Source organism: Dryobates pubescens, chromosome 9 (genome assembly GCF_014839835.1).
Source record: "Dryobates pubescens isolate bDryPub1 chromosome 9, bDryPub1.pri, whole genome shotgun sequence".
In the NCBI taxonomy this organism is placed as follows: Eukaryota; Metazoa; Chordata; class Aves; order Piciformes; family Picidae; genus Dryobates; species Dryobates pubescens.
The window spans coordinates 43,841,606-43,867,198 of NC_071620.1; the positions used below are offsets into that span (position 1 = coordinate 43,841,606).

At 52.9% G+C, this 25,593-nt stretch overlaps 1 protein-coding gene across 1 annotated transcript; it reads left to right on the top strand.

Annotated features, from left to right (window-relative positions):
• The first annotated feature begins 3,119 nt into the window (after positions 1-3,119).
• TGFBR1 (transforming growth factor beta receptor 1) lies at positions 3,120-20,725 on the top strand. The gene is made up of 9 exons (XM_054164129.1): positions 3,120-3,206; positions 9,885-10,136; positions 10,520-10,762; positions 11,510-11,740; positions 12,591-12,758; positions 13,427-13,583; positions 16,479-16,603; positions 17,163-17,293; positions 18,278-20,725. The coding sequence occupies exons 1-9, from the start codon at positions 3,128-3,130 to the stop codon at positions 18,401-18,403; spliced, it is 1,512 nt and encodes a 503-aa protein (XP_054020104.1). The 5' UTR covers positions 3,120-3,127; the 3' UTR covers positions 18,404-20,725.
• Positions 20,726-25,593: the final 4,868 nt, after the last annotated feature.

A 25,593-nucleotide genomic window follows, 5' to 3' on the forward strand; every position in this document is an offset into this window, starting at 1 on the left:
GAATTACAGTTACAGGAGGGGCATCACACAGAAGAGCTGTGTGAAGGGGGTGGAGAGAAAACAGGGGGGAGAAAGGCAATTCTTAGGAAATACCGAACACTGGTTTGAGTCCAGCAGAAACACATCCCTATCTCTGCTGATCCTTTCACAAGGCTAACCCTCATCCGTGTCCTCAGCAGCCTAGCAGGCACCTGCCCGGGTTAAGCACCATCAACAACATGTGAAGGATCTCCCAATGGTTGCTTCCCACCTATAAGATGAATCTGCAGGCTACAGAAACTGAAGACAGTGCAGAACCCTGCACCATCTGCACTGCTGTGGTGCTGAGCTCACAGCAGCTGGCTCTCCAGAGAATGGTAGGAGAGATCTGCCAGAGAGATGAGGTTTTGCTTTGCAGGAACACATTTTGTCCCTTTAACCAGAGGCTCTGCATATTCCCCAGTGCAGCTGAAGAGCCACAGTATACTCACTGAGAACATGGCAGAGGAAAATAACAGCCCAGCACGTAACTTGCCTTTCCCCAAGTAGAGTACTTCTTTCCAGCATGACTCCAACACAAAGGTCAGGTGCTCCTGAGGAGGAAGATTTGCTAATTCAGGTAAGGAACTGTGTAAAAAGTAAATGAATCACCAAAATGAACACCAGAGCAAGGCTCAAGAGAGTACCTGCAGTGGAAACCAGTGCAGCAGTCTGAAGGAAGAAAATGACAAGTCAGTCAAGTGAGAGCTTTCCATGTTCCACAGGAAGGCTTGGGCTGAAAACTTCCATTTATTTTGAAACTTGGAAGCACTTTAAAAGGAACAATTTGATCCACTGTAAATACAGAGGAGGTTAAAAGAGACTATTCCCACTAGCATAACAGGCTAAAGGCTAACAGCTCCCAGGTATGCTTTTGAAAAGCTGACTCTGCATGGAAACATCACTATGTGGAGCGAGTGCAGAAGTTTAGACAAGCCCTGGTGCCCTGCTCAAAAGGCCTTCTGTTTATTTTTAAGGGACTACCTCTCTGTACATCGTGCTGAGCTGAAGTACTCAACAGAAAACAGTGACAAGACTTGAGCTGCTACTTATAAACTACTGGAACCTGTTTTGATTAAATGCAGGTCACAGTAAGAAGCAGAGCAGCAACTCTGCCATCCAAAATCACAGCTGCCTTGGAATTTAGTCCTAGTTCCCATGCTAGAGAGGACAAAACTTGTTTCAGCCCCAAGTAAAATACAGAGAATGAATGTGGCAACAAGCCACCTACTTTGCTACTTCAAGAGGCAATTTACCAGTGCCTTCCATTGCTTCAGCAGTGCCTGGTTACAGATGTGACCCTCCCACTCAAGCCAACTCGGAAGCATAGACAAGTACCCCATGCCTCTGTGGGGCTTGGTAGCAGTGTTGTAATGCCACTACATTTGAGACTCGAATGGTTTATGGCGCTTTCTCTTTCACACCACTTCTTCATTCTGCTCACAGGAAAAGCCACGTCCAAAGAACAAACCAGAACTGCTCACCAAGGGCAAGGCTGTTTGGAAAACCCCAGGTTACAAATGCTACAGTGAGTAAGGCCTGGCGTGGCCACAGAAAGGATGATCTCACGTTCATGACAACAGAACGGTGCCCAAAGCAATTGGATTCTGTCCCTGATCTGTCCCCTCGAGGACGAAAGCCTCCATAGAAACAGATTCATTTTAGAGCAGGCTATAAAGAGTGTGGTGCAGATCACCATGCAGTGCCACAAGTTAAACCTGATCTGTCGGTTCAACCAGACACAAACACCCTGTGCTCCATGTCTTACATTCTCCCCTCTGCTTTGGTATTATGAAGCTCCCCTGCCCCGCCACCCAGAGCACAACGGGTCAAAAGCAAACCCTGCAAAGTAAGAGATCCTTGGTATTTAGCTCTGTGATTTGGCTCCTCTGGGATAAACTCCGGGCAGATGTCAGCAAGAAGGAGGCAGCAGCGGTGCTTGTAGCTGTTGTTGAGGTCCCGCATCGGAGGCCCCTTACGGATGTGGGAGCATGAAACGGATTCCGGCTGTGGGCTGTGCTCGTGTAGGTGACGAAGATCACTGAGCAGGATGTGCTGATCGTGAGCACTGAACAAGGCTGGACAGAGCAGAGCCCGGGCTGCCCGGGGAGGTTGTGGAGTCTCCTCTGGAGGGACTCCAAATCCGCCTGGATACTGAGATCCAGGGCAGCCTGATCTGGGCGACCCTGCGTCAGCAGGGGATAGACCCGATATCTCCGGAGGTCCCCTCCAAGCCCGACCGCGCTGTGACTGTGAAATCCTTCGTTCCCGACGGGTGGCACGGGTACGGAGCTGTCCCGGGCGTTCGGCAGCCGGTCTGTCAGCAGGGAACAGGCCGCCAGGGTTTGTGCTACAGCTGCATCCCCTCCGACACCCCACCGAGAAGCCTGGCAGCTCCGCGCCTTCCCCCAGCCCATCTCCCACCCCCACGCTGCCCAAGGAGCAGCAATTCCCCGGCTATCGCGGCCCTTCCTCGGCTCCGGAGACAATCTGAGCGCCGCTCAGCTCCTTCCGCACCTCCTTCCCGTGGAGAGATCCCGAACCTCACGGCCAGCGAGTCCGGAAGGCGAGGAGCGCTGGGCGCCCTGGGCCTCCCCGCCCTCCGGCGCGGGCTGCCGCGGCGCCTCGGCCGCACGCCCGAGGGTTCCCTCAGCACCCGGACGCGCTGGGCGTCGGCTCGGCCCATCCCAGAAAGAAGCTGCGGCGTCTGCCTGAGCTCCCGAGCTCCGTGCCGCCGCCAGCTAAGCGCCGAGCCCAGCACCCCCCACCTCATCGCGTAGCGGTACACCTCATCCGCTTCGCCCCGCTCCACGCCGCCGCCAGCACCAATCGCGCCCGCCGCAGCAGCCGCCAGCACCAATCGCCACCCACACAGCGCCAATCACCGCCCGCCCGGCCCCGCCCCCCGCCGCTGTTGTTGTCCCTGCGGCTGTGGGAGGCGGGAGGCCGTGCGGCCCGCGGCCAATCAGGCGGTGCCGCTGTCCCCGTCCCTTCAGCGGCAGGCGCGGGCGGGGCGGGGCGGGGCTGTGGCGCGAGCTGGGGTCGCGGGGCGGAATCCTGGCGGCGGGCGCGCGCGCGCCCCCTGGCTCCGCGGCGTCGGGACTGGACCATGGCGGCGGCGGCCGCTCGGCGGCCCTGGGCCCTGCTGCGTCTGCTGGCGGCCGCGCTGCTCTTCCCTGGAGCGGCCGGTGAGTGAGCGCGTGTCCGGGGCAGAGGAGGCGCGGGGGAGCGAGGGGGTGAGGTGGTGCCTGGGGCAGGTGGGAGGAGAGCGGTGGGGGGCTGCGGGTCCCCGTCGGTTCCTTTCAACAACATGGCGGAGGGGCCGGCTGGGGCGGAGTCGTTTTCCTTCTCCCCCTCCCCGCGGTGTCCGAGTCTGGCGGAGCCCGGGACTGCGCGTCCCTTTGTTGGCGGCTCCGCCAGAGGGGCCGCGGCGGGGGACGGGCACGGTGCGCCTGGCACGGTGTGCCTGGCCCGGAGCGGCGGCGGCGGCGACGGCGACTCCCGCGGTGGGACGGTGAGAGGTCAACGCGACACCCGTGGTGGCTCCCCCGACACCCGCTCGCCACTAGCGCCCGCCCCGGCGCGCTGGGGGAAGCGCTCGGTGGCGGCTGCCCGGTGTAACTTTTCCGCGGTGCTGGCCGGGGGAGCCTCCTGGGCCCTGCTCCGGGGGCTGCCGCCTGGCCCCGCTCCTGCCTGCTCCCCGCGGGCACGGGTGGCCGTGGCCCGAGCAGGCAACTTGAAGATCGTTGGCGGAGCACGTCCCAGAGGTGCCCATGAGGGCCGCCCCTGGGCAGGGTGCCGGTGTGTGCCGGCTGCGGTCCCGGGCCGCCTGGGCGCTGCCGTGCCGAGGGCGCTGCCTTCGCTCCCCGCCGTGCGCTTGTCCCGGTACCGCCGGGGGAGAGGCCGACGGCGGCCGGTCGGGTACGTGTTGAATGTGCCGTTTATCGAAGGTAGAAGACTCCCTTCGCTCCCACGCCGAAGGCTCGGCTCCGTTACACGGCAGGGTGCAGTGCGCTGGCAGCGGCCGGTGGGAAGCAGGCACCGGTAGCTTGAGCCGGTGACCGGTCTGTGCAGCCAGGCAGGCAACGGCCGGCCTTGCGGGGACCGAACCGCGCCGGAGCGGCCGATTCGGTGACTTACTGTGCCGTAGATGGGGATTGTGCCTGCGGCCTTCGGGACCTCTGCCCTTCGGTCAGAGACGTGCTGGCAGAGCCAATGCATCAAACAGGAGTTGTTAACAGCATTCAAAAATGCAGGAAACAGATCTTCCTCCTTTAAAAAAAAAAAAAAAAGCTCTATTTCGTTCTTTGATTAGCAGCTTGTGCTTGATAGGGTATGCACAGGTTACAGACACTGATTTGTTTAGGCTTCACTTTTTTCTGAAGTAAGGTCTCTGGTGAGACCCCACCTGGAGCGCTGTGTCCAGTTCTGGAGCTTCTGTTCCAGGAAGGCTCTGGAGGTGCTGGAAGGTGTCCAGAGAAGGGCCACGAGGAGGAGCAGAGGGCTGGAGCTGCTCTGCTACGGAGACAGCCTGAGAGAGTTGGGGTTGTGCAGTCTGGAGAGGAGGAGGCTCCAGGGGGACCCAATTGTGGCCTTCCAGGGACTGAAGGGGGCTCCAAGAAAGCTGGGGAGGGACTTTGTAGGGTGTCAGGGAGGGATAGGACGGGGAGGGATGGGGAAAAAAAAAGAAAAAGAAATGGGTAGGTTCAGATTGGATGTTAGGAAGAAGTTCTTCCCCATTGAGGGTGGTGAGAGCCTGGCACAGGTTGCCCAGGGAGGTGGTGGAAGCCTCATGCCTGGACGCATTTAAGGCCAGGCTGGATGTGGTTGTGAGCGACCTGCTGCAGTGTGAGGCATCCCCGCCCATGGCAGCGGGGTTGGAATTGGCTGAGCCTTGAGGTCCCTTCCAACCCTGACAATTCTGTGATGGCAGGTACAAAAAAGCTGTGTTTTGCTATAGGTCCACTTCTGAAATTCTTCTGTAGGGGGGTTGTATCCTGCTTGGGGGTTTGAAGAGGAACAGGCTGCTTGGGGAGGTGGTGGAGTCATCATCCCTGGAGATGTTTAAAGATCACGTAGAAATGGCACTTCAGGCCCTGGTGCTGTTGAGTTGGTGGTTGGACTCAATCATCTTAGATCTCTACCAACCTTAATGATTCTGATTCAGTGAAGTGGAGGAGCACCACTACTTTTGTCTTCACTGGGAACTCTATTACATCGTCACCTGAGTGTTTGCTGTGCTGTTTAATAATAATAATAAAAAACCAGGTTGGAAGAGACCTTCAAGATCATTGCGTCCAACCCCTCAACCAATCCAACCCACCTAAACAGCTAACCCATGGCTCCAAGCACCCCATCAAGTCTCCTCCTGAACACCTCCAATGATGGTGACACCACCACGTCCCCGGGCAGCCCATTCCAGTGGGATTTGTGATTCAGTCTCAGGTGGTACCTGTGCTGTAAAGAAAGCAGTGTGGCTCATGGCACTAAAATGCAGTGTTAGCTGCCCATACTCTTACTGAGGAAGGAGAACCTTTGCTGTGGGAACAGTGCATTGAGCTGAAGTTACCTGTGGTGGTGGCTGTGTTCTTGTAAAGCTGCAGCAGGCTTTGTGAAAACTGCCCTGACAATGTGACATCCCTTGCTGCTGCTTTACAACAGCTAATTAGTGCCTTTGAGAAGGATGAATTAGTGAAAGTCATAGAGTAGCATGGATGAAGAAATGTACCCCTGTTCTAGGTGCTGCAAGACCTTTAATCGTTTGGGCTTTCTTGTGTGGCACATCCATTTCAAACAGTGAAGGAAGTTTTACCTTAGTTTGAGCTTTCAGTGCCTCTGACCGACCAACAGTTTTGCTTAATCTCAGCCATGAAATAAAGGTCGGAAAGCTTTATGTGAAGACAAGGCAATAACTTCCCTACAGAGTCTTAGGACGAGTGGTGTGTGCCTCCTTCTCTCTAAAAGAGATTCGTTCCTGCCCAAGGGAATGGGGCAGGGGGAGGGAATCCAAGGTGCTGGATCCATAGCTCGTAGGCAGGGCCTGGTGCTGCCAGAGGGGCTCCTTTGAACACTAGAGTCCTAAGCTGACAAGAGTTCAAGGTATGATTTGGCCACTGCTGGTGTTCTTGGTGTGGTTTGGCAAGAGCTGGGCTGTTTCTGGTTGCTTCTGATGCTGCTGGCAGTGCTGGGTGAGTGATTTGTCCTGTGGTATGGTTTGTATGGAGATGCAGCAGGTAAGGACTCGCAGCAGCTAGCTGAGGAGAACAGCTCTGAGTTTGCAGCTGTGTCAGCCATGGTCTTTGGCCTCTCAGATTCTGCGGAGTCCCCTTTGGGATGCTCCAGTATCCACACAGTTGCTTCCAGGTGCAGGTGGGAAGGGGTTGTGTGCTGAAATGGGTTGAAAAGTGCAGGTGATGGAGGTCTTTATTCTTTCTGTTTTCACTGCATAGCAAAATTGTGGCATAGGCTTTTACTGTTAGCTCTCTCTTGCTTTTCTGAGGCATGCTCTTCCATGGCAGACCAGAAGCAGTTTGGGTGTATGCTGCTGTAAGAGGCATGAGCTGTGCTGAGCTCTGTGGATGAAATGCAACAAACCTGTGGTGCCACTGGGCACCTGCACTGCCAAGAACACAGCACTGCTGCTCTGAAGCTGGGGTTTCTCATGGGGCTTTTCATTGCTTGCAGACTGAGGATGGTGCCTTCAAGTTGTTGGTCTGTGTGCTTGAGTGCACCGCTCTGCCGAAGCCTGTGTTTCTCACTGCAAGTTTTGCTTAACAAAGTTGAATGAACTGCTTGTGAAAACTGCCCTGACAATGTGACATCCCTTGCTGCTGCTTTACAACAGCTAATTAGTGCCTTTGAGAAGGATGAATTAGTGAAAGTCATAGAGTAGCATGGATGAAGAAATGTACCCCTGCTCTAGGTGCTGCAAGACCTTTAATCGTTTAGGCTTTCTTGTGTGGCACATCCAATTCAAACAGTGAAGGAAGTTTTACCTTAGTTTGAGCTTTCAGTGCCTCTGACCGACCAACAGTTTTGCTTAATCTCAGCCATGAAATAAAGGTCGGAAATCTTTATGTGTCTGGAGCCAGCAGGGTTCAGAGATGAGTCAAGTGTAGCGTTTGGGGGGATTGTCTGAGTGGCTGCCTGAAGTGGCTCTGCAGGATGCCAGCAAAGACTGTCTGTGAGTCACAGCCTTCTGCAAGGCTAAAATAAAGGCTTTGTGCCATTTCCTTCAGAAAGACAACAGGTGCAGGCCAGGCTGGCAGGTAGCCAGGGGCTACTGCATAGGTGTACTTAACTGTGCTGTGTGCTCTCGGTGTAGCACCGGCTGCCGAGCTGCTGCGGGTCAGCTTGCGGTCGGTCCTCTCAGGCTCTCTAGTCTCACTCTGCCACTTGTTGCCAGCTTCCTTGATACTTACTGTGAGCTTTCCAGTCTGCAGCACCCGTGGAAGAGAGGCTTTCGGAAAGGGAACCCAAAGCTCTCAAACTGAGAGTCTGAGTAGTTGTACTCAACATGGTGTTAGGCAGACTGAGGTGTGAGAAGTGTGCTGCTGCTCACTGGTGTGACAGGACGTGAAGCAGGATGCACACACGGGCTCCGGCAGCTGCAGTCTCTGCCTCTCTCTCTCTCTCTCTCTCTCCCCCTCGGGCTCCTACAGCTGCAGTCTCTGCCTCTCTTGCGCTCTCCCCCTCGGGCTCCTACAGCTGCAGTCTCTGCCTCTCTCGCTCTCTCCCCCTCGGGCTCCTACAGCTGCAGTCTCTGCCTCTCTCTCTCTCCCCCTCGGGCTCCTACAGCTGCAGTCTCTGCCTCTCTTGCTCTGTCCCCCTTGGGCTCCTACAGCTGCAGTCTCTGCCTCTCTTGCTCTCTCCCCCGTGGGCTCCTACAGCTGCAGTCTCTGCCTCTCTCTCTCTCTCCCCCTCGGGCTCCTACAGCTGCAGTCTCTGCCTCTCTTGCTCTCTCCCCCTCGGGCTCCTACAGCTGCAGTCTCTGCCTCTCTCGCTCTCCCCCTCGGGCTCCTACAGCTGCAGTCTCTGCCTCTCTCTCTCTCCCCCTCGGGCTCCTACAGCTGCAGTCTCTGCCTCTCTCTCTCTCCCCCTCGGGCTCCTACAGCTGCAGTCTCTGCCTCTCTCTCTCTCCCCCTCGGGCTCCGGCAGCTGCAGTCTCTGCCTCTCTCGCTCTCCCCCTCGGGCTCCTACAGCTGCAGTCTCTGCCTCTCTCTCTCTCCCCCTCGGGCTCCTACAGCTGCAGTCTCTGCCTCTCTCGCTCTCCCCCTCGGGCTCCTACAGCTGCAGTCTCTGCCTCTCTCTCTCTCCCCCTCGGGCTCCTACAGCTGCAGTCTCTGCCTCTCTCTCTCTCCCCCTCGGGCTCCTACAGCTGCAGTCTCTGCCTCTCTCTCTCTCCCCCTCGGGCTCCGGCAGCTGCAGTCTCTGCCTCTCTCGCTCTCCCCCTCGGGCTCCTACAGCTGCAGTCTCTGCCTCTCTCTCTCTCCCCCTCGGGCTCCTGCAGCTGCAGTCTCTGCCTCTCTTGCTCTTCCCCTCGGGCTCCTGCAGCTGCAGTCTCTGCCTCTCTCTCTCTCTCCCCCTCGGGCTCCTACAGCTGCAGTCTCTGCCTCTCTCTCTCCCCCTCGGGCTCCTGCAGCTGCAGTCTCTGCCTCTCTCTCTCCCACTTTCCCCCTCGGGCTCCTGCAGCTGCAGACTCTCTCTCTCCCCCTTTCCCCCTCGGGCTCCTGCAGCTGCAGTCTCTCTCTCATGCTGTGGCAGCCAGTCCCTTGAAGCAGGAGTGATGCTGTGCAGTGGAGAAGGCACCAAGGTAACTGATGGCCCTGTTTCTGTTCCTGGCTGGCTGTGTAGCTTTCACTGTATCCCTTCATCTGTCTGGACTTCATTGCCCAAGCCTCAGGTCAGGGCCTTCTGTTGGTTGCTGGGGAAGCTTGGTGCTAGTGGTTCTATACAGACACTGTGGCAATACTTTAAACCCCCTCCCCCCCTCCCCCCTAATCTGTGCCCTGGAAAAGGGGGCCTGAGGTTTGAGTAAGGAGGTGGCTAAGGTTTCAGATTTGTGCCCAGCTCTGCATTTCAATCCTTCTCATGTGTGCAATGGGTCCTGTGCTGGCTGTCACTGCAGAGGAACCAAGCGCAGCCAGGCTGTGCCCAAATGTTATCCCTGCTGCTGCACTGTTTTCTGCCTGCCTTCGTCCTCTGAGTGCAGGATGGAATGGAGAGAGAGATTTGAAGTAGTGGTCTTCCTTCTGCAAGACCTTGTGCACTTTGGGCAATGAAACTTGACCTTCTCAGCCATCCTCAGTCTGTCCTCCTGTTCCCCTCTGCCTGCCCCCTCCTTCACCAGCGCCACTGATCACTGAGCCAGCAGCTTGAGTCATGTCAGGCTCCATAAACAACAGGTCTGAGCCATGTTCTGTCTGTTTGCAGGTCATGCAGGGTTTGGGTTTTAATGAGGATGAAGCCTTTCTGTGCCCTTTCCTCAGTGCAAAACTGAGGCCAATCAAGTGATAAAGTGTTAATCTTGGGTAGTCAGCAGCATTCTGTTTGTCACGACTAGAGCCATGGTTATTGTGGGGAAAATGCATTGTCTGTATTCAGCTTGGAGAGAGCAGAATTGCACTTACTGAACTCTAGATCTGTGCCTGGAGAAACTTCTGAGACTGCAGCCTTTCCTTTTCAATACAAGGTTGTTCCAGCTTTAGAGTTCACTTTCATCTGCTCATCTCCTAATTTCTGTGGTTTTCCTGCTGGAGGTCCTTTCAGTGTTGTTCTTTGGTGTTGCAGTTGTGTGTGGCCAAGAAGATTGCTTGCAGCGCTTCTCTGTGGCCACTGCTGACACGTCTGTTTCCCCCTGCACACAGCACTGCAGTGTTACTGCCACCTCTGCACGAAGGACAACTTCACCTGTGTGACAGACGGGCTGTGCTTCACCTCGGTGACACGGATGGCAGACAAGGTCATCCGCAACAGCATGTGCATAGCGGAGATTGACCTGATCCCCCGGGACAGGCCCTTCATCTGCTCCCCCTCCTCCAGGGACAGGGTCTCCACCGTGTCCTACTGCTGCGACAGAGATCACTGCAACAAAGTAGACCTCCCCATCCCCACGCCAGGTGAGGGGCTTGGGCATGTTGGGGGGGTTGCTGTTTCTTTTGTGACAGAATTCTGTGGGAGTGGAGGCTTCGGCTTCAAAGCTCTTGGTGCATTTGGACACCTGAAGTACAGGATAGACTCTGCAAGTAAAGCTTCAGGACATTTGGAACCAAAAATGTAATCCTCTGGACAGGGGTGTGAGGGCTCCTATGCAAGTTAAAGGGAAAGTGTGGCTAGGACACAGTCACTGTTGTCCCCTTATTTTGATTCTCAAGTAAGTTACTGTGCAAAGGCTTTAGCACACCAGTTGAAGTAACCCGATGGTCGCTGCGGGGTGCAGTGCGTTTAGGTGCAGGAAGGGAAGAAACAGCTTTACCATTTTTTCCTCCTCTTTTGCTGTCAGGCCCTACTCCAGGAAAAGCAGCTTCCAACCTAGGACCTGTGGAACTGGCTGCTGTGATTGCTGGGCCTGTCTGCTTTGTCTGCATTTCACTGATGTTGATCCTGTACCTGTGTCACAACCGCACTGTCATCCACCACCGCGTGCCAAGTGAAGAGGACCCCTCCCTGGATCGCCCCTTTATATCGGAGGGAACTACTTTGAAGGACTTAATTTATGATATGACAACGTCAGGCTCTGGCTCAGGTACTGCCACGCTTCTAGCAGTCATTACTCTGTGTTTAGGAGCCTGTCCAGGCATCAAGGTTTTAAATGTTGTCAAGTAAACTCACCGTTAGCTGTAGAAATGCCTGGAAAAGCTGTGAATTGGTTCAGTGTCAGCCAAGACTCCATGTGTGGAAGTAAGTGAAATAAAAGGAACATTGAGTTGCTACTGCTGTTCCTCATCAGAGCACAGGCAACATCACAGTTGGCCATCTTCAATGTTTTGTTTCTTCTGTTGGTGAGACTCAGCCATTTACATTTTCCTTCTGCAGAGCATGGTGTTAAGGTAACTGTGAACTGTTTTTTCTTTAGCTTTATACTTGCTACTGGTGGTACATGAAGAGTATTCTGGATTCCAAGTGAATGCTTTTTCAGCTGCATGCATCCATTTCTCTGTCCATAGTACAGAGACATGAAGACCACTTCTGAAGAACTTCTGTCCCTCGATTTCATCATTTTTTGGTTCAATTCTGACTACAGCAGGTGTTGCTCTGGAGAGATGAGGCAGTGGTCTGCTCACTGCATCCAGTCTCTGCTGTTGCAGTCCTAAGATAGCTGCTAGGCTGGGCACGGGTAAGGGATGATGTGTCAGAGAAATCCCTGTGTAGATAAGAACTGGAGAGTCTGTGCATGCTGAGATGCCTTAATGGAACAGGGATCCGACATTCAGGAGTTGCAGTCAGTGATTATCTGCTTAGAGTGATGCTGAAGGTTAAATCTCCTTCCTAGGTTTACCTTTGCTTGTGCAAAGAACCATTGCAAGAACTATAGTGCTGCAGGAAAGCATTGGGAAGGGTCGCTTCGGAGAGGTCTGGCGCGGGAAGTGGCGAGGGGAAGAGGTCGCTGTGAAGATCTTCTCCTCCAGAGAGGAGCGCTCCTGGTTCCGGGAGGCAGAGATCTACCAAACAGTCATGCTGAGGCATGAGAACATCCTGGGCTTCATAGCTGCAGACAACAAAGGTTTGTGACGCTGACTTCATGTCCTTGGTGGTGAGCCCCATCAGAATATCTGTGGAGGGGAAAAGAAAGTTGTGAGCATCCAATTAAGAGCAGTGAACAGTTTTGTCACCAGAGCACTGCAGGGTTTGGCAGGCTCATCACAAGTTTAATGAAGGGAAGAGGAGCTTTTTCTGTATGAAAAACATGCTGTGTTTAAAGCTGGGAAGGGTGATGGCTCTTCAGTGAAGTGTGAGGTGAAATAAATACTGGCTGAGCTCGGTTTCAAAATGGAGATGCCTCTTCCTGCCAGCCTGCGCACCTGCTGAGGCCCTGTACCTGTGCTTCCCTTATAGCCTAGTAAGAGAGCAGTGTGTGCAGGAGATCAGCTCTAACCCTGCTCTCCTAATGGAAAGCAGGAGCTAAAGGAGTCATTTGGAAGGCAAAAACCCCCTTTTGTTCCCCTTTTGATTTGAATGTCTTTCACAGTCCTTTCTCTGTGGGTAAAACTTCAAGGTGTTTTGTGTCCACTAGTTTAAGACTGTGAACGATTCAGTGCTTATCTGTCATTTGTGTGCCTGGGGGCATCTGCAACTGTCCTGGGGCCTGTCATGTCCTTCCTGCTTCAGTCAGCAGTCACAGCAAGCTAGTTTGCTCATCACCACTGCTTTTCATTCTCTTGGGCCTCCTGGAAACCTCACTTCTGGCCAGAAACTGAGGTGAGGTTTGCCTTTGGTTTTGAAGTAGTGAGTTTAAGTGCTGCTTGCAGGCTTCTGCTGCAGGAGTTAAACTGCACCAGCCCCATGTAACTGTAAATAGTGGTGACACGTGTGGGGGGCGCGTGTGTGGCACTCACGGGCGCGTTCTCTTGCAGACAATGGTACGTGGACCCAGCTGTGGCTGGTGTCAGACTATCACGAGCACGGATCGCTCTTCGATTACCTCAATAGGTACACAGTGACAGTGGAAGGAATGATCAAACTGGCTCTGTCCACTGCCAGCGGCCTTGCTCATCTTCACATGGAAATTGTTGGCACACAAGGTAACCTTACAGCTGCTCAGCCTGTCGTGTGGATGGCACTGGAGTAGCTCTTCCTTCCTACTAGACCTCTCTTCTCAGCTAGAACATTTGGCTTTATCAGGGTGCAGCTGCTCTGCACGCAGCTGCTTACTGATATGATGGGAGGCAGCTAATTCACCACGGATACCCAGAGAAGTCCCTTGTGGTGCTGGGTGGATGGAAAAGTGTCTGCTTGGGACCCATGGTCATTTCTGAGCTAACAGAACTTCCTCATTTGGAAGGGTTTTTTACCTTCCTTTCTATGGTGCGTGCAGGTTCTGGGGTTTAATGATACTTCCTACAAAGCACCTGTGAAAAGGCAGTGAGTAATGGTGCCTGTAGTATCTTAACTTTGATTTGGGTCTATTTCCAGAGAGATTGGAAACTTGTTTTGTGACAAGTAGTAAGTGTATACAATCAACACCTGTGGGAGGAGGGAAAGGAGCGTTAGAGTGGAGTAACCCAGTAGGAACTGAGGGCTCTTTTCTGGACAGCCAGCCCACAGTGAGCCATGCCAGGACTTGCCTTGATGCACACAGAGCAGAGCTGGAAGGAATTCTGTAGCCTCAGACAAGGTCTGCTCTAGGCCTGGAATAATGGCAATTGTCTTTTGTACACAGAAGCATTTCCTTTTGGTTATGCCTTTACAGGCAAACCAGCAATTGCCCACAGAGATCTGAAGTCCAAAAACATCCTGGTGAAGAAGAATGGAACCTGCTGCATCGCAGACCTGGGGCTGGCGGTGCGGCATGACTCGGCCACCGACACCATCGACATCGCCCCCAACCACCGAGTGGGCACAAAGAGGTGACAGCACTCAGGGGGTGGCAGGGAACTCCTAGGGTGAGGTGCTCTCACAGAGAAGGCTTTTGTGGGGACAGACACCAGCACAGGAATGTGGACATAATGCAGGTGGAGCTCCTAGGCACTGCCTTGCCAGCTGATCACTTGCTTAGTAGGTGCTTAGAAAGCACATTGGGCCTTGGCATCCGTTACTGGTGTGTGCAAAGTACTTGAACAGTACTGTAAGATGCAAGTATATAGTTAAACACTTGGGAGGCTTTCATGAAGGAGTTTTGGAGACCTCAATGCAGTCTCTGTTCTTTTCCTTATCTTGCATGGAAATGTTGCAGCCCAATCTGGAGTGTAAGACAAGCTTCACACTTCAGAAAACAGCACTTTGCTTTCACTGTCAGTATCCTCTCTGGCAGAACACACAGGGTGCGGAGCCCTGGGTGTGAGCTTTCTTGGGGTTGTACTTCTGAGAGAAACAGGGAACTTGGAGCAGCAGGCATCCTTGTCAGCTAGTGCAGAAATGGAGTTAGCAATGGAGGAGCGAACCTGCTCTCTTTCTCTTCAAGGCCTGCTTCTGCATTTGGAAATGCAGAGCTCAGAGCTGTTTCACCTCATCAGTGCGAGTGTAGTTAAACTCATTGGCTGTAGGCTGTCGGCTGTCATTGATGACCCTCCAGGCAGTAATAACTGGGGGCTGATTTCCTTCAGCTGTGCTGTGAGAGCTCTGGGTGCTGAGCCAGACTGATCCTTCTCTCTGAGTCTTGATTTCTGTCCTGTTCAGAGACTGAGCTTTGCCAGAGAATGTGAGCTGTGTGTGTTCACAGCTCAGTCTGCAGCATGAGGCAGGCAGCGTGAGCTTTAAACTGAGGAGATGGAATCCTTTTCTCACTCCCCGAGGCAAAGGAAAACAAAATAGACTCTTTAGCTTTTTTCTTCTCTTTTTTGAGAAGTGGGGCTCAGCTGTCACTTGTAGCAGTTGAAATAGGCTGTGAACTACACCTTAGCATGGGTGCCTGTCTGCAGCTTACCCAAACCAAGCCAGACCCAGACCAGATTTTGCATATGGTCCCCACTTAAGGGTGCCAAGCTCAGTTTGTGTTGTACAAGAACTTGAGGCACCTAATGCAGAGCTTTTGGACTGCAAGGGGTGAGAGAAGAGGTCAGTGAGCGCTGGAAGCTGACAAGGAGCTGCATGTTGCTGTCCTGCTGTCTGACAGCTGTGCACGCCCCAGCTGGGGCTGCACCAGGTGACCTGCTTGCCTGTCACCTCTTATTCCAGCAGTGAGCTCCCAGGCTTTCTGAGCAGTCAGGCACCATTCTCTGTGTTATGGAAGCCAAAGCCAATCTAAATGCATTGATGGAAGATCATGGTAAGAGGTCAATTTGCCAAAAAAAATTCCATGCCAGTCACATTTTGGGAGGGGACTTCTTTTCCTTTTGTGGGTTTGACTTCAGCCCCATTCAGGTCTTTCATAGCATTTCCTGCTGACATCCTTGTCCTTGGGATGATTTGCAGAAGCTGAGACCATCTCCTGTACTGCTTGTGCAAGTGATTCTGGCCAGCAGTCTGTGGTGGGGCTCAGAGATGGTGTGTTGCAGAAGCAGCTCCTGCAGTGGCAGGGAGCCCTTGGTGGCACTGAGACGGTGTGGTGCAGAAGCAGCTCCTGCAGTGGCAGGGAGCCTTTGTTCCAAATTTGTCCTTAGCAGTGCTGCTCCTTTATCTGGCCTTCATATCTCTGCCCTCTCAAGCCTTGCTGGAGGATGTTTTGAGTAGATGCAGATTCCAGGAGCTAGAGCTGCAGGGCCTCTGAAGGCCAGCCAGCTTGGGGCTGTGTCTGTCCCAGCCCATGGAAGTAGCTGCTGCTTTCTTGCTTGGGATTCAGCGTGTGGACATGCACAGAGGCAGGGCTGGTGGCACAGGCTGCTGTGCACTCATGTAAAGCACTTTCAGAGCCTATATGAAACAGGAACGTGGACAGCCTGGCCCTTTCCTTCTCTCCAGCTGGTCAGGACTAAAGTTCCTTTCTGAAAGCACACTTGCCCTTGTGCAATCTCACAAGTCATTGCAGGGGTCCGAGTCCCTCACCCTTGCTGTGCCTAGAGCCCTCTCCTGTGCTTCACAGCCTTACTGGTGCTTGTCTGCAGGGGCTGGTGGGTACCCCTTGCAGCACACAGGGGTGTCCATGCCAGTGCACAGAGCAGAGTTAGTGAGATCAGAGGCACTGTGGTGAGCAGGAGCAGGGCTCAGTCATGCCAGCTTAGTTACTGGCAGCTGTCTGTGCAACTGCCTCTCTTTGTTGTCCTTTTACTCCCAATCACCCTTCTAAATGTTTCTCCATCCCTGGAGGTGTTCAAGGCCAGGCTGGATGAGGCCTGGAGCAGCCTGGGCTGGTGGGAGGTGTCCCTCCCTATGGCAGGGGGCTGGAGCCGGATGAGCTTTAAGGTGCCTTCCAACCCAAACCATTCCATGATTCCTTGATAAGCACTGCAGAGGCCCACAGGCCTTCCCTCACTATCCACAATCCTGTGTTCTTCCTGAGCAGCTGCAGCAGCCACACTGGCCCTGCCTGGAGCTGTGCCTTGCTTTTCTCCATAGCCATCAGTGAGGAGCTGGAAGCTTTTGGTCCTTGTCTCCCTGATCCTGTGTCTGTCAGGCTAAGGGCTCTGTTTGTTCATCATTCAATGTTTTACTCATTCCCCCTGTTCCTTTTGCCCTTCATACTAGGAGGTCTTTGGCTGGATAACTTATGGCAGCAGGTTTTCCTTTGCACAGCAGACCAGGCTCCATCAAACACCACCACGGGTGGGTGTGCCGTGGGGGCTGGGTGCTGCTGTGCTGGTGTCACAGAGCAGGGGGGTGCCTGGGTACTTAACTTGTGTGACATCCATGTGCTGAACTGCCCACAGGTACATGGCCCCTGAGGTGCTGGATGACTCCATCAACATGAAGCACTTTGAGTCCTTCAAGCGCGCAGACATCTACGCCATGGGCTTGGTGTTCTGGGAGGTCGCTCGGCGCTGCTCCATCGGCGGTAGGTGCAGTCTGCCCGGGCTGGCCCCCGGGCCTCGGTGGCCTGCAGGGTGGGAGTCAGCCTGAGAGAGAACGGGCTTCAGACGGTGCAGGGCAGCAGGTAGCCTGCCCCAGGCTCTCTGGCTGTTGCTGCTGTAAATAAGAGGCTATTTGTTCGACCTCTGGTCAGTTGGTGAGCCACAGCTGCTGAGGAGAACTGGAAATGCCCTTGTCTGTGCCCACTGCTTCCCGCATCTTTGCAAAGAGAGGGGAGCAGACACCACGAGTCAGGATAGCTGTCACCTGCTCAGATAACATCCATACCTTGTTTAAAACAAAACTCCCTCCTGAGAAGTGTCTGTAGCACAGCCTGTGGAGGAGTTAAGGCAGCTTCCATCTTCAACAAACAGAAACATTCTTCGAGGGCAATGCCAACACTTCTCACTGATCTTTCAGTCCTGGTAAAGTCATTTTTTTTGAACAAAAGCTAAGGAATGGTAGGGTAGTGGTAAGAAACAGTGAGCAGTGTAGGCTGTGTCACTCAGTGTTCGCTCCAGTGAAGCTGTTTTCAACCCTTACAGGAATCCATGAAGATTACCAGCTGCCATACTATGACCTGGTGCCCTCAGATCCTTCTGTGGAAGAGATGAGGAAGGTTGTGTGTGAGCAGAAGCTGAGGCCCAACATTCCAAACAGATGGCAGAGCTGTGAGGTACTGCCCAACTTTGCTAGATCTTTCTCAGGGACACTCGGGCTGTTGCTGATCTTAGTGGCTTGAAAACTCTGCTACTTGTTGAAGGGAGAAGGGTTGCTGCTTTCAGAAGAGCTTCATTCAGGTCACTGTGGCTCTGTTGAATGCCATTGATCCTTGGTTACACATTAGCATTTGATGTGGCTTTGCCCAATCAATACTAACCCTGCTGGGGAGTTCCAGGCCCCCTTCCTTGGGAGCACAGGTGAGGCCAGTGTCAGTGAGAGCTGCTCTGAGTTGTGCTGCACCGGAAGCAGTGATGCAGATAAGTGGTGCAGCTGCTGGGGCCTGAGGGAGCTGTCCCAAGAGCAAGCTGCGTGGGGCTGTGGTTTGGGTTTGCAACCAGGGCAGTCTGATTGCGCTCCGGTGTTGTGGCTGCTGCTGAGCTCTGCCTCAAGGCTTTCTCCCCTCTCACTCTGCTGTTCCCTGTTGCTGAAGAGACTGGGGGTGGGCAAGGGCTGAGGGGGCATCTGGGACCCCACTGGATCAAAGCCATATTCCACAGCAGACACTGTCCTGCTCAGCCGTGCAACCGGGCGGGGGAGTAGTTTTCCAGGTGCTGCTTAAGGACTAGCTGGGCATGGGTTGGATGCTGCTAAGCACTTAGGTTTGTTTTCCTTTGTTGTGGCTTGGTCTTCCCCTGTGGCCTGGTGACCCGTTCTTGTCTCAGCCCATGAGCTCTCTCGGCTTTGCCTTGGTGATTCTCTCCCCCAGTCCACCGAGGGGTGAGTGAGCATGGGGCCGTGTGGGGCTTGGCTGCCTCTCAGGGTTACCCACAGAAGGGGCAGGGGCAACAAAGGTGCCTGCAGCAAAGGTAACCGAGCTGGCCAGCTTTGTGCTAGCTGCTGCGGCTGGAGAGCTCTCCCCAGAAGTGCTGCCGCTGGCTGCAGCCGAGCGCCGCCGGCGCAGGAAGGGCACCGTGCTGAGCGCCCCCTTGTCTCGCAGGCACTGCGGGTGATGGCCAAGATCATGCGCGAGTGCTGGTACGCCAACGGCGCCGCCCGCCTCACGGCGCTGCGCATCAAGAAGACTCTCTCGCAGCTCAGCCAGCAGGAGGGGATCAAGATGTGACCTGGCCTTGCCCCGAGGGAGCGCCCTCACAGCCCTGCCAGAGTGGCTGCGAAGAGGATCAATTGTTCTACCTCACTGGGGGAACAGAAGGATATTGCTGCCTTTTAGTACTTCATAGGAACATCACTTGGTAGGATCTTCGTGGATGTGCTGAGCGGTTGTGTTGGGTCCTTTCTGTGCACTATGAACCTCTTTCCCGGGTTCCTTGCAAAGCATCGTGTAGTCTAGTCACGGTTTTATTAACCTCTGATGTTTTATTTGGAACGTGGAGGGGGGCTGGTCTGAACTTGCAGTTGACTCTGCTGAAGACAAGAGGTCACTGTTGCAACCCAGCTGGTTCCCGGTAGCGTTCCAGAACGCGGGGATGACTCTGGAGGCAGCTTCCCTCCTGGCTGGTGCAGTGACTCTCCTGTCACAGCTCCTGGATTCAGCGTGTGCTGCTGGAGTGTGCTTTGTGGCTGTTCAGGTAGTGCATCTCCGGGGCTCTTACCTTGGTTTGCAAACTGACCTCGCTCAGTAGCAGGAACAGGATTTATGCAACTGCAGCTGATTGCTAGGGGGTTCCCACTCTTTCAGAGCACCCCACTGCCTTCAAACCAGATTGTACTGTACCAGAAAGTGCCACTTTGCAGCCTCTTCTGTGCAGCAGCAGGAGCAGACCAAGCCTGTGGTACATTTGGTTTCACAAACATTTAAAATCAGCTGTACCTTTGCCTAGCTAAAGTCTGAATCGTGTTCATTGCAGCAAGTCCATGATCCATGGAGTGTCTTTAATTTCACCAAAATCTGACTCTAAACCACTGTAGTTGCTTCAAAGAGTGTAAGCTAGTTAATTAACTGTCTGGTTTTGTAATTGTCAAATCATGAGTCATCATTTTTGTATAAGATTTTTTTTCCATGGTGCTTCTGAAATGCTGGGAGTACCTCTGCTTCAGAAAAGCAGCGAGAGCGATAAGAGGTTCTTAAGGGAGACTTGGCTCCATGAAATCAAACACGAAAAGCATCTTTTCTGTGCAGTTCTGCGGAGCCTTAAGGCTCGGGGAACAATATCTGCAATTAAACAAGGATTAAGTGCACCTGTAATTAGGGAGAAGTTATTTGAGCTTTTGCACTCGAAAGTTCAAAGCTGCTTATAAATTGTCTGTGTGTGTTTTGTGTGTGCCTCGTACACAGAGAGTGGTGAGCTGCAGCTCTTTGGATACAAACACCAGAGGATTCCAGCAATCCTCTTCATAGTTACAAGAACAAAGCTTCTGGTGGCTCTGTTGTAAGAACACAGAGGAGTCTGCATGGCTTCGGGCAAGCTTTGCCAGAGGCTTTGCAGGACATCCCAGGCTTTTCACAGACTACTTTAGAAAGGAAACCACTTGAGGGGAGTGGGGGCATTAGTATAGAGAGTTCTCTGTGCACAGCTTCTTGCTGCCAGGGTATTTATTTCTTCACTGCAGGTTTAGGAAGGCTCTAGTTGGCCTTTGGGTTTCATTAATGCCCAAAGCACCCAGCAATGTTACAGTGCCTGGCAATTCATATGCCACCTGAGCTCTTGCTCTCAGAACACATCACTGTCCATCCAACTCAGACAGCAACCTTAACTGCTCTCCTTTCACCCTCAGCGTTCAGTCCTCTTGAGTTTTTCCACAGAGCTAGGAGCAGTGCAGGGTGGTTGCTAACAAGAGGAGAGCTCAGGTCTCCCAGTCTTTGGTCCGTTGTCAGTTACAGCAGAAGGGTGTGGGAGCCCAATAAGCAGGGGCTGTGTGGTGATACAGGACTTGGGCCATTAGGGTAGCACCTGGCTGGCTCTTCCACACCTCCACATTCCCAGTGCTTTCTTGGGGATGGTTTAAATGAGGTGGGAACTGCAGACTTCAGAGGCTGCACTGCAGATAATGAAGTGCTTTATTTCAGCCTGTTGTAGAATCTGGGTTTGCAATACAGCTGTCATGTGCCTGCTTGTTTGGCACTGGGCAGCCAGGCTTATTGCTTCGGGCCTCTGTCAAAGCTGGGTCAGAAATGACTGCTTGCAGGTATTTGCAGTGCACCATTGCCTTTGTGCAAGGGGACAGCTGTGCACACACAGCACTTATGGCTGTTCTGAAGGAGGATTGGGGTGAACTCTCAGGTCTGCCTACTTGATGTGCCTCTGACAAGCTCTGTCTCTAGAGAAGCGTTGAAAGCCAACAGGTCAGTGTCAGAATAGAATTTACTGTATTGGCAAACCAATGTCAGAGGCTTCTTTGAAAACCAGTTTTGTGACATTTGGAGCTTCTTACTGGTGTAGCTGGACCCCGAACAGTTAAGATGACGTCATTCATACTTCAGAGCCGTCAGCTAATTGGCATGCTTCAGGTCTTTGTGGTCATCTGGAGGATAACATGAGAGACCTTCCAGCACAGTTCACAAATACTTTCATTAGTGGCTTTTCTGAGCCCCCACCAAGACCTTACCATCCTAAGGCTCAGTTTCCTGAAAGGCAAGGAGCACCTAGAGCAGAACGCAGAGCAGGTGTGCAGCTGGTAGCAGCTACTCCTACATGGTTCTGCTGCTCAGCTGTGTAGTAGAAGCTTGTGAAAGCGGTGTGGTGAGGATGCCTGATGCATGGTGTGGCACTGGGAAGGTTGTGCTGGGACAGTCTTGTTGCCTCATGGGAGAGCAGCACAGGGAGATCCTGAGCAGAGCTGTCCGTATCCTGGGTTCTGACACCACAGCTTGGAGCTTTGTCCTTCTTTTCCATGATATGAACTGAAGACCTTTTACAAAGGCTGTGTCTGTATATATTATGTACCTTTGAATGTTACCTGTGTGAGATCATATCTTATCTATATGGGCACAGGTACACCGAAGTATTTTTTGAATTAAGATTGTAAAGTCACCAGATCTGCTCTTGGAAATCCAGGGGGACCAAAATATTTTAGCATTCAAGATATTAATTTTGTATCATTTTGAGTATATACCAAAACAGTTTCTGTTGAGTACTGATGCAAATGTCTATTGTAAATACTACCAACCTGATGTATTCACTTGAGCTTTGTGGATGTAACCGGTCTGACATTTCAGTGGCGTCGAAGCCTCAGTTTGGTTTACGGACTTGTGGCCGGGGAGAGTGAGGAGCGTTGGAGGTGGCCTGGGAATGAAAAGCCCCAAACGCTGGGTTTGGAATGATGGAGTTCTTCAGGGACCTTCCCACCTCAAACGCCGGAGTTCTGGGCTGTTTCTCAAGCCGGCTTCCCAAGCACGACAGGTGGTCACTCTCCGGGAGCTCCACTCGTGAGCCTGTGTGAGACTTTGTGGGGCCTGGCTCTGTGGGGACATGATGGTGTCAGATGGAACAGAGGCTGTGTTTTTCCTTTCAGTGCTGGTTCTGAGTGTGACTGCCGTGAAATTCACCTTTTAGTTAGGTCCTTGTTTATGTTGTGCCATCAAAACGATTGCAAGGTGTTGAATCATTTTGTGTTTTAAAGACAAAATAAAGTTCATTGTATCAGTTGCTTTAAACTCAGATTACCTCTGAAGAGACCAAGGTACCTTACCTCGTGTATATAATGTGTGCTGTTTTCTAGAGACCTCTCTGGGCCTGCAGTTCCATGTTCTCAGAAACGTGGCTGTGCCTAAAGTCAGCAGGCCAGCAGTACTCACTCTATTGTCTGGTGCCCCAAACACTTCAATTTCCTCTCTCTTATTTTATTAGCAACTTTGCTGCTCTGTCACTGCGGCACCTGCCCCTGCATAGCTGTGTGAATGCTGCCTTGTAACTGTTACCTCTGGGGTGAGCTGAAGATTCTGTACAGAGGAGTGTCACTCTCTTAAAGCCTCTCCAGCTGTGCATTTCCCTTCTGTTTCTGACAGATGTGTTGTGTTTGTAGAGGATGCATCTCCGTGGGCTGTACCTAGGACAGTAGAGGAGTGGGTGCTCGTGTTAAGTAAGTGCTAACACTACAGTAGAGAGTTGGAAGCAATGGAAATAAACAACTTTTTTCACAAGGTGTGAGTTGTCTGTCCGAGGCAGCAGCTGCAGGTAGGTGTGGGTCTGGCAGTGCTGGAGGGGATTGTCCCTGTGCACAGCTCCATTTTAGCCTGGGCTGTGGTTTCTGAAGGAAGATTTGGAAAAGACCCAGAATGTGACACATCCCGCCCTTCCTCTCTCCCATTAGTTGTGGCTCGGACGTGCCCAGACGGCGGTAGCAGAAAGCACTCTGCAGAGGGGGAAGCCGTGAGCTGTCCAGGGGCCCTGCCCTCTCCTGTCACTTGATGCTGCTTATTTTAGCTGAAACTGCCTGACGGAGCCTGACGCGCGGGTTGCAAAGCCCAGACTTGGATGCCTTTCCCTTTTCCATCCGCTCGTCTACGCGGGTCGTTTTGTTTCTGCTGGAAAGCAGCAGAAGCTGCTTGGTTCTCGGCGGTACCGGAGCCGTCACGCCGCCCACGCCCGGCTGTGCCGCGCTCGCCGGCGGCGTTCATGTGGAAATGTGCCCATGGCAGTCAATGAACTGCAGGCTCTCCAGGGACTGCTACTGGAGAGTCTTGCAGTGCCTCGGGGCGGAAAGCCTGTAAAGCCTATGTCTGCTTTAAAATCCCTCACCGTAGCTGCAGGTCATGGTGTAATTTTTTCCACGCTTCACAGCCCAGCGAAGCATCAACATCACCTTTGGGAAGCATCTGGGTTGCCTCCCTCGGCGTTCACCTTCAAGGAGAAGCGGACGAGTCTGACCCCATCGCTGATCTCGGGAGGTTACAATGCAGGCCGACACCTTTACTTGCAGGTCCTTTGCTCTGGGGAGAAAAGTTGCACGAGGTAAAGCGAAGCCAGAATTTTCTGTAGGACGTGGTAGGAATCAGAGCTGCAGACATGAGAGCCTTTCAAATTCCTCTCCAAAACATTAAATAGTTTCTTAACTTGTGCTTGTTGAGGATGACAGATTCTCGTTCACTTCATTGCCTTCACAGCAAACTGCAATTAATGATGTTTCACATTTATTTAATCACTTCTAGTTGGTTATCCTTGCAGACTTGATGTATGCAACATTCTTTGCCCGTGGTAGGACTTTTTGAGCTCTGATGTGCACCGTACGTTCAACTGGCTTAAAAGCAATTGCAGGCCTTATATTTAGCATGAAGGTGCACGTTTGGCATCAAGGTACATATTAGTTGGCTTTAATTTCAAAACTGTTACTGTATTTACAACTTTATCAGTGCCACTGCACCCTGCTTCTGAGTGTGTTCAGAGCAGCCACCAAACCTTGCTTTCTTATTTGTGTTTCACCTTCCAGTGTAACTCCAGCTTTCTGGGGTTTAGAGAGGTGAAGTCACTCGAAAATGCTTTAATCTTTAGTCATTACTTGGAAAGTTAGCTGAGATCTCGTGGGGGAAAAATTCAGTAGCTAAGGTTTGTCTGAAGTTTGGCTGTGTAAGTACAAAATCTCCTTGAAAAAGACTTTGTCCTGGCAGTGCAGCCCTGGCCTAGAGAGCCAGGCACCGGCTTCAGCGAGCTAGCAGCTGGTCGGGGCAGTCCCATAACTGTGCCCACAGCCCCTGCCAGTCCCCACGGAGAGGCACTTGAGGTAGCTGTGCAGCCTCACCTGGTCCCAAGAGAGCCAGGAAGCTGAGCAAGCCTCGGCACAGCAAAGCTTTCCACGGGTGCTCAGCATCTGGCGTGGCCTTATCAGGCAGCTATCGGGCTGTTGATACACACAGCAGACAAATTAGTGCTAACTGGGGTGAGGCTGCAGATCTAAGTGCACCCTGCCACGCCTTTCCAGTCTGAGGGTGTAGAGATTAGAGCAAGGCACGTTTGTATCGTATGCAAAGCTTACAGGGTGCAAGAACTGTCGAGTAGTGAGATAACATCTTCAAAGGTCAGGAAGCCAATTCTTCAGGTGCACAATATGAGCATCTCAGGACAGAGCCAATCCTATGTGAAATTCAAACCCAGGACAGCCCTGCTGAAAGGCCAGAGGGGCCTCAGTCAGCCTGGCTCCTGAAGGCACCCCCGTCAGCTCAGCTGTCTGCCAGTATACCTTTGGGACAGTGATGCTGACCATGGCTGCACCAGGACCTTCACCTATGGTGAAGGAGACTTCAACACAAAGTATGGAGTCCTATTCCAACCTTCAAACACTGCAGCAGTGTTCAGGAATAATCAGCAGGACCACTGCTGCTCAGCAGCAGATACCATGAGCTAGCTGCTGCAGCCGACACGAGTGGTAGGCTGGGCAGATGGACAGACACACAGCTTGCAGAACTGAAGATTCCCTTCCCCTTGGCAGCGGAAGACAAGAAACGTTGGCAGAAGGATTTTTTTTTTGTTATTGCTGGACTTCAAAAATTGAGCTGCTAGTGTACTTGTAGCAAACTGCTTCGCCCTGGGGCATTTATTTCGAGCTCCAAAATTCCATTTCTTGTTAAGCAATGGGCAGGAAGCAATTCCAAAGGGATTCTGTTTTATGAAGCCCAGCATGCATGATTTAAGTGGAAAGCAGTTTACAGAGTCAACATCCAGGCTCCCAAAACAAGTCTTTGCTCTCTAGAACAAACAGGTCCATGTTTATTCTCTCCTCACTGAAAGTCAAATTTTAAAAGCTTCTATTATTCCAAAGTTCGCTTTGTTTCTTCAAAGTGTAGGAAACACTTTGGGTGGTCTGAGAGATTTCACCTTGAGCTGAAGCAGTGACTGGGAGGGACAATGCAGATCCTTTTAATCACCAGACAGGGGGGCAGTTTGCTTGCCTGCTGGTTTTTGCTGCCGGCGTTCAGGGAAAGCAAGAGTGCGCGGCAGTTCCCCTTCCTCCCGGATCAAGCCGAACGAAACCAGTCAGCACAGCTGGGGAAAAATACATCTCAGGGGTTCAGGCTTCCCGCACTGTCAGACACCAAACCAGGTTGCAGCGCCGGCCCTGCGGCTCCCTCGCTCTTGGATCTGCTGCCGCCTGGTGTGGGCTCTCACGGTGACATCCGACTCCCAAGGCAGCCGGCAGACGGAACTGGGGCTGCAAGAGTGGTTAGGGATTGGAACAGGCTCCTTAAGGTGATGGAGTCCCCATCCCTCGAGGTGTTCAGGAAACCTGTGGCCATGACCCTTGGGGACTGGGTTCAGTGGCTATTGGTGGCGTTCGGCTGAGGGCTGGACTGGGTGATCTTACCGGTCTCTTCCAAACCGAAACAATTCTGTGACTGCATGACCCGGAGGTCCTCCCAGC

Bases quoted from the DNA above. Each gene is read 5' to 3' on its own strand.
- TGFBR1 (XM_054164129.1), top strand. From the start codon at position 3,128: ATGGCGGCGGCGGCCGCTCGGCGGCCCTGGGCCCTGCTGCGTCTGCTG. The intron at 10,137-10,519 runs GTGAGGGGCTTG...TTTTGCTGTCAG, and splicing joins CCTCCCCATCCCCACGCCAG to GCCCTACTCCAGGAAAAGCA. The intron at 10,763-11,509 runs GTACTGCCACGC...TCTCCTTCCTAG, and splicing joins AACGTCAGGCTCTGGCTCAG to GTTTACCTTTGCTTGTGCAA.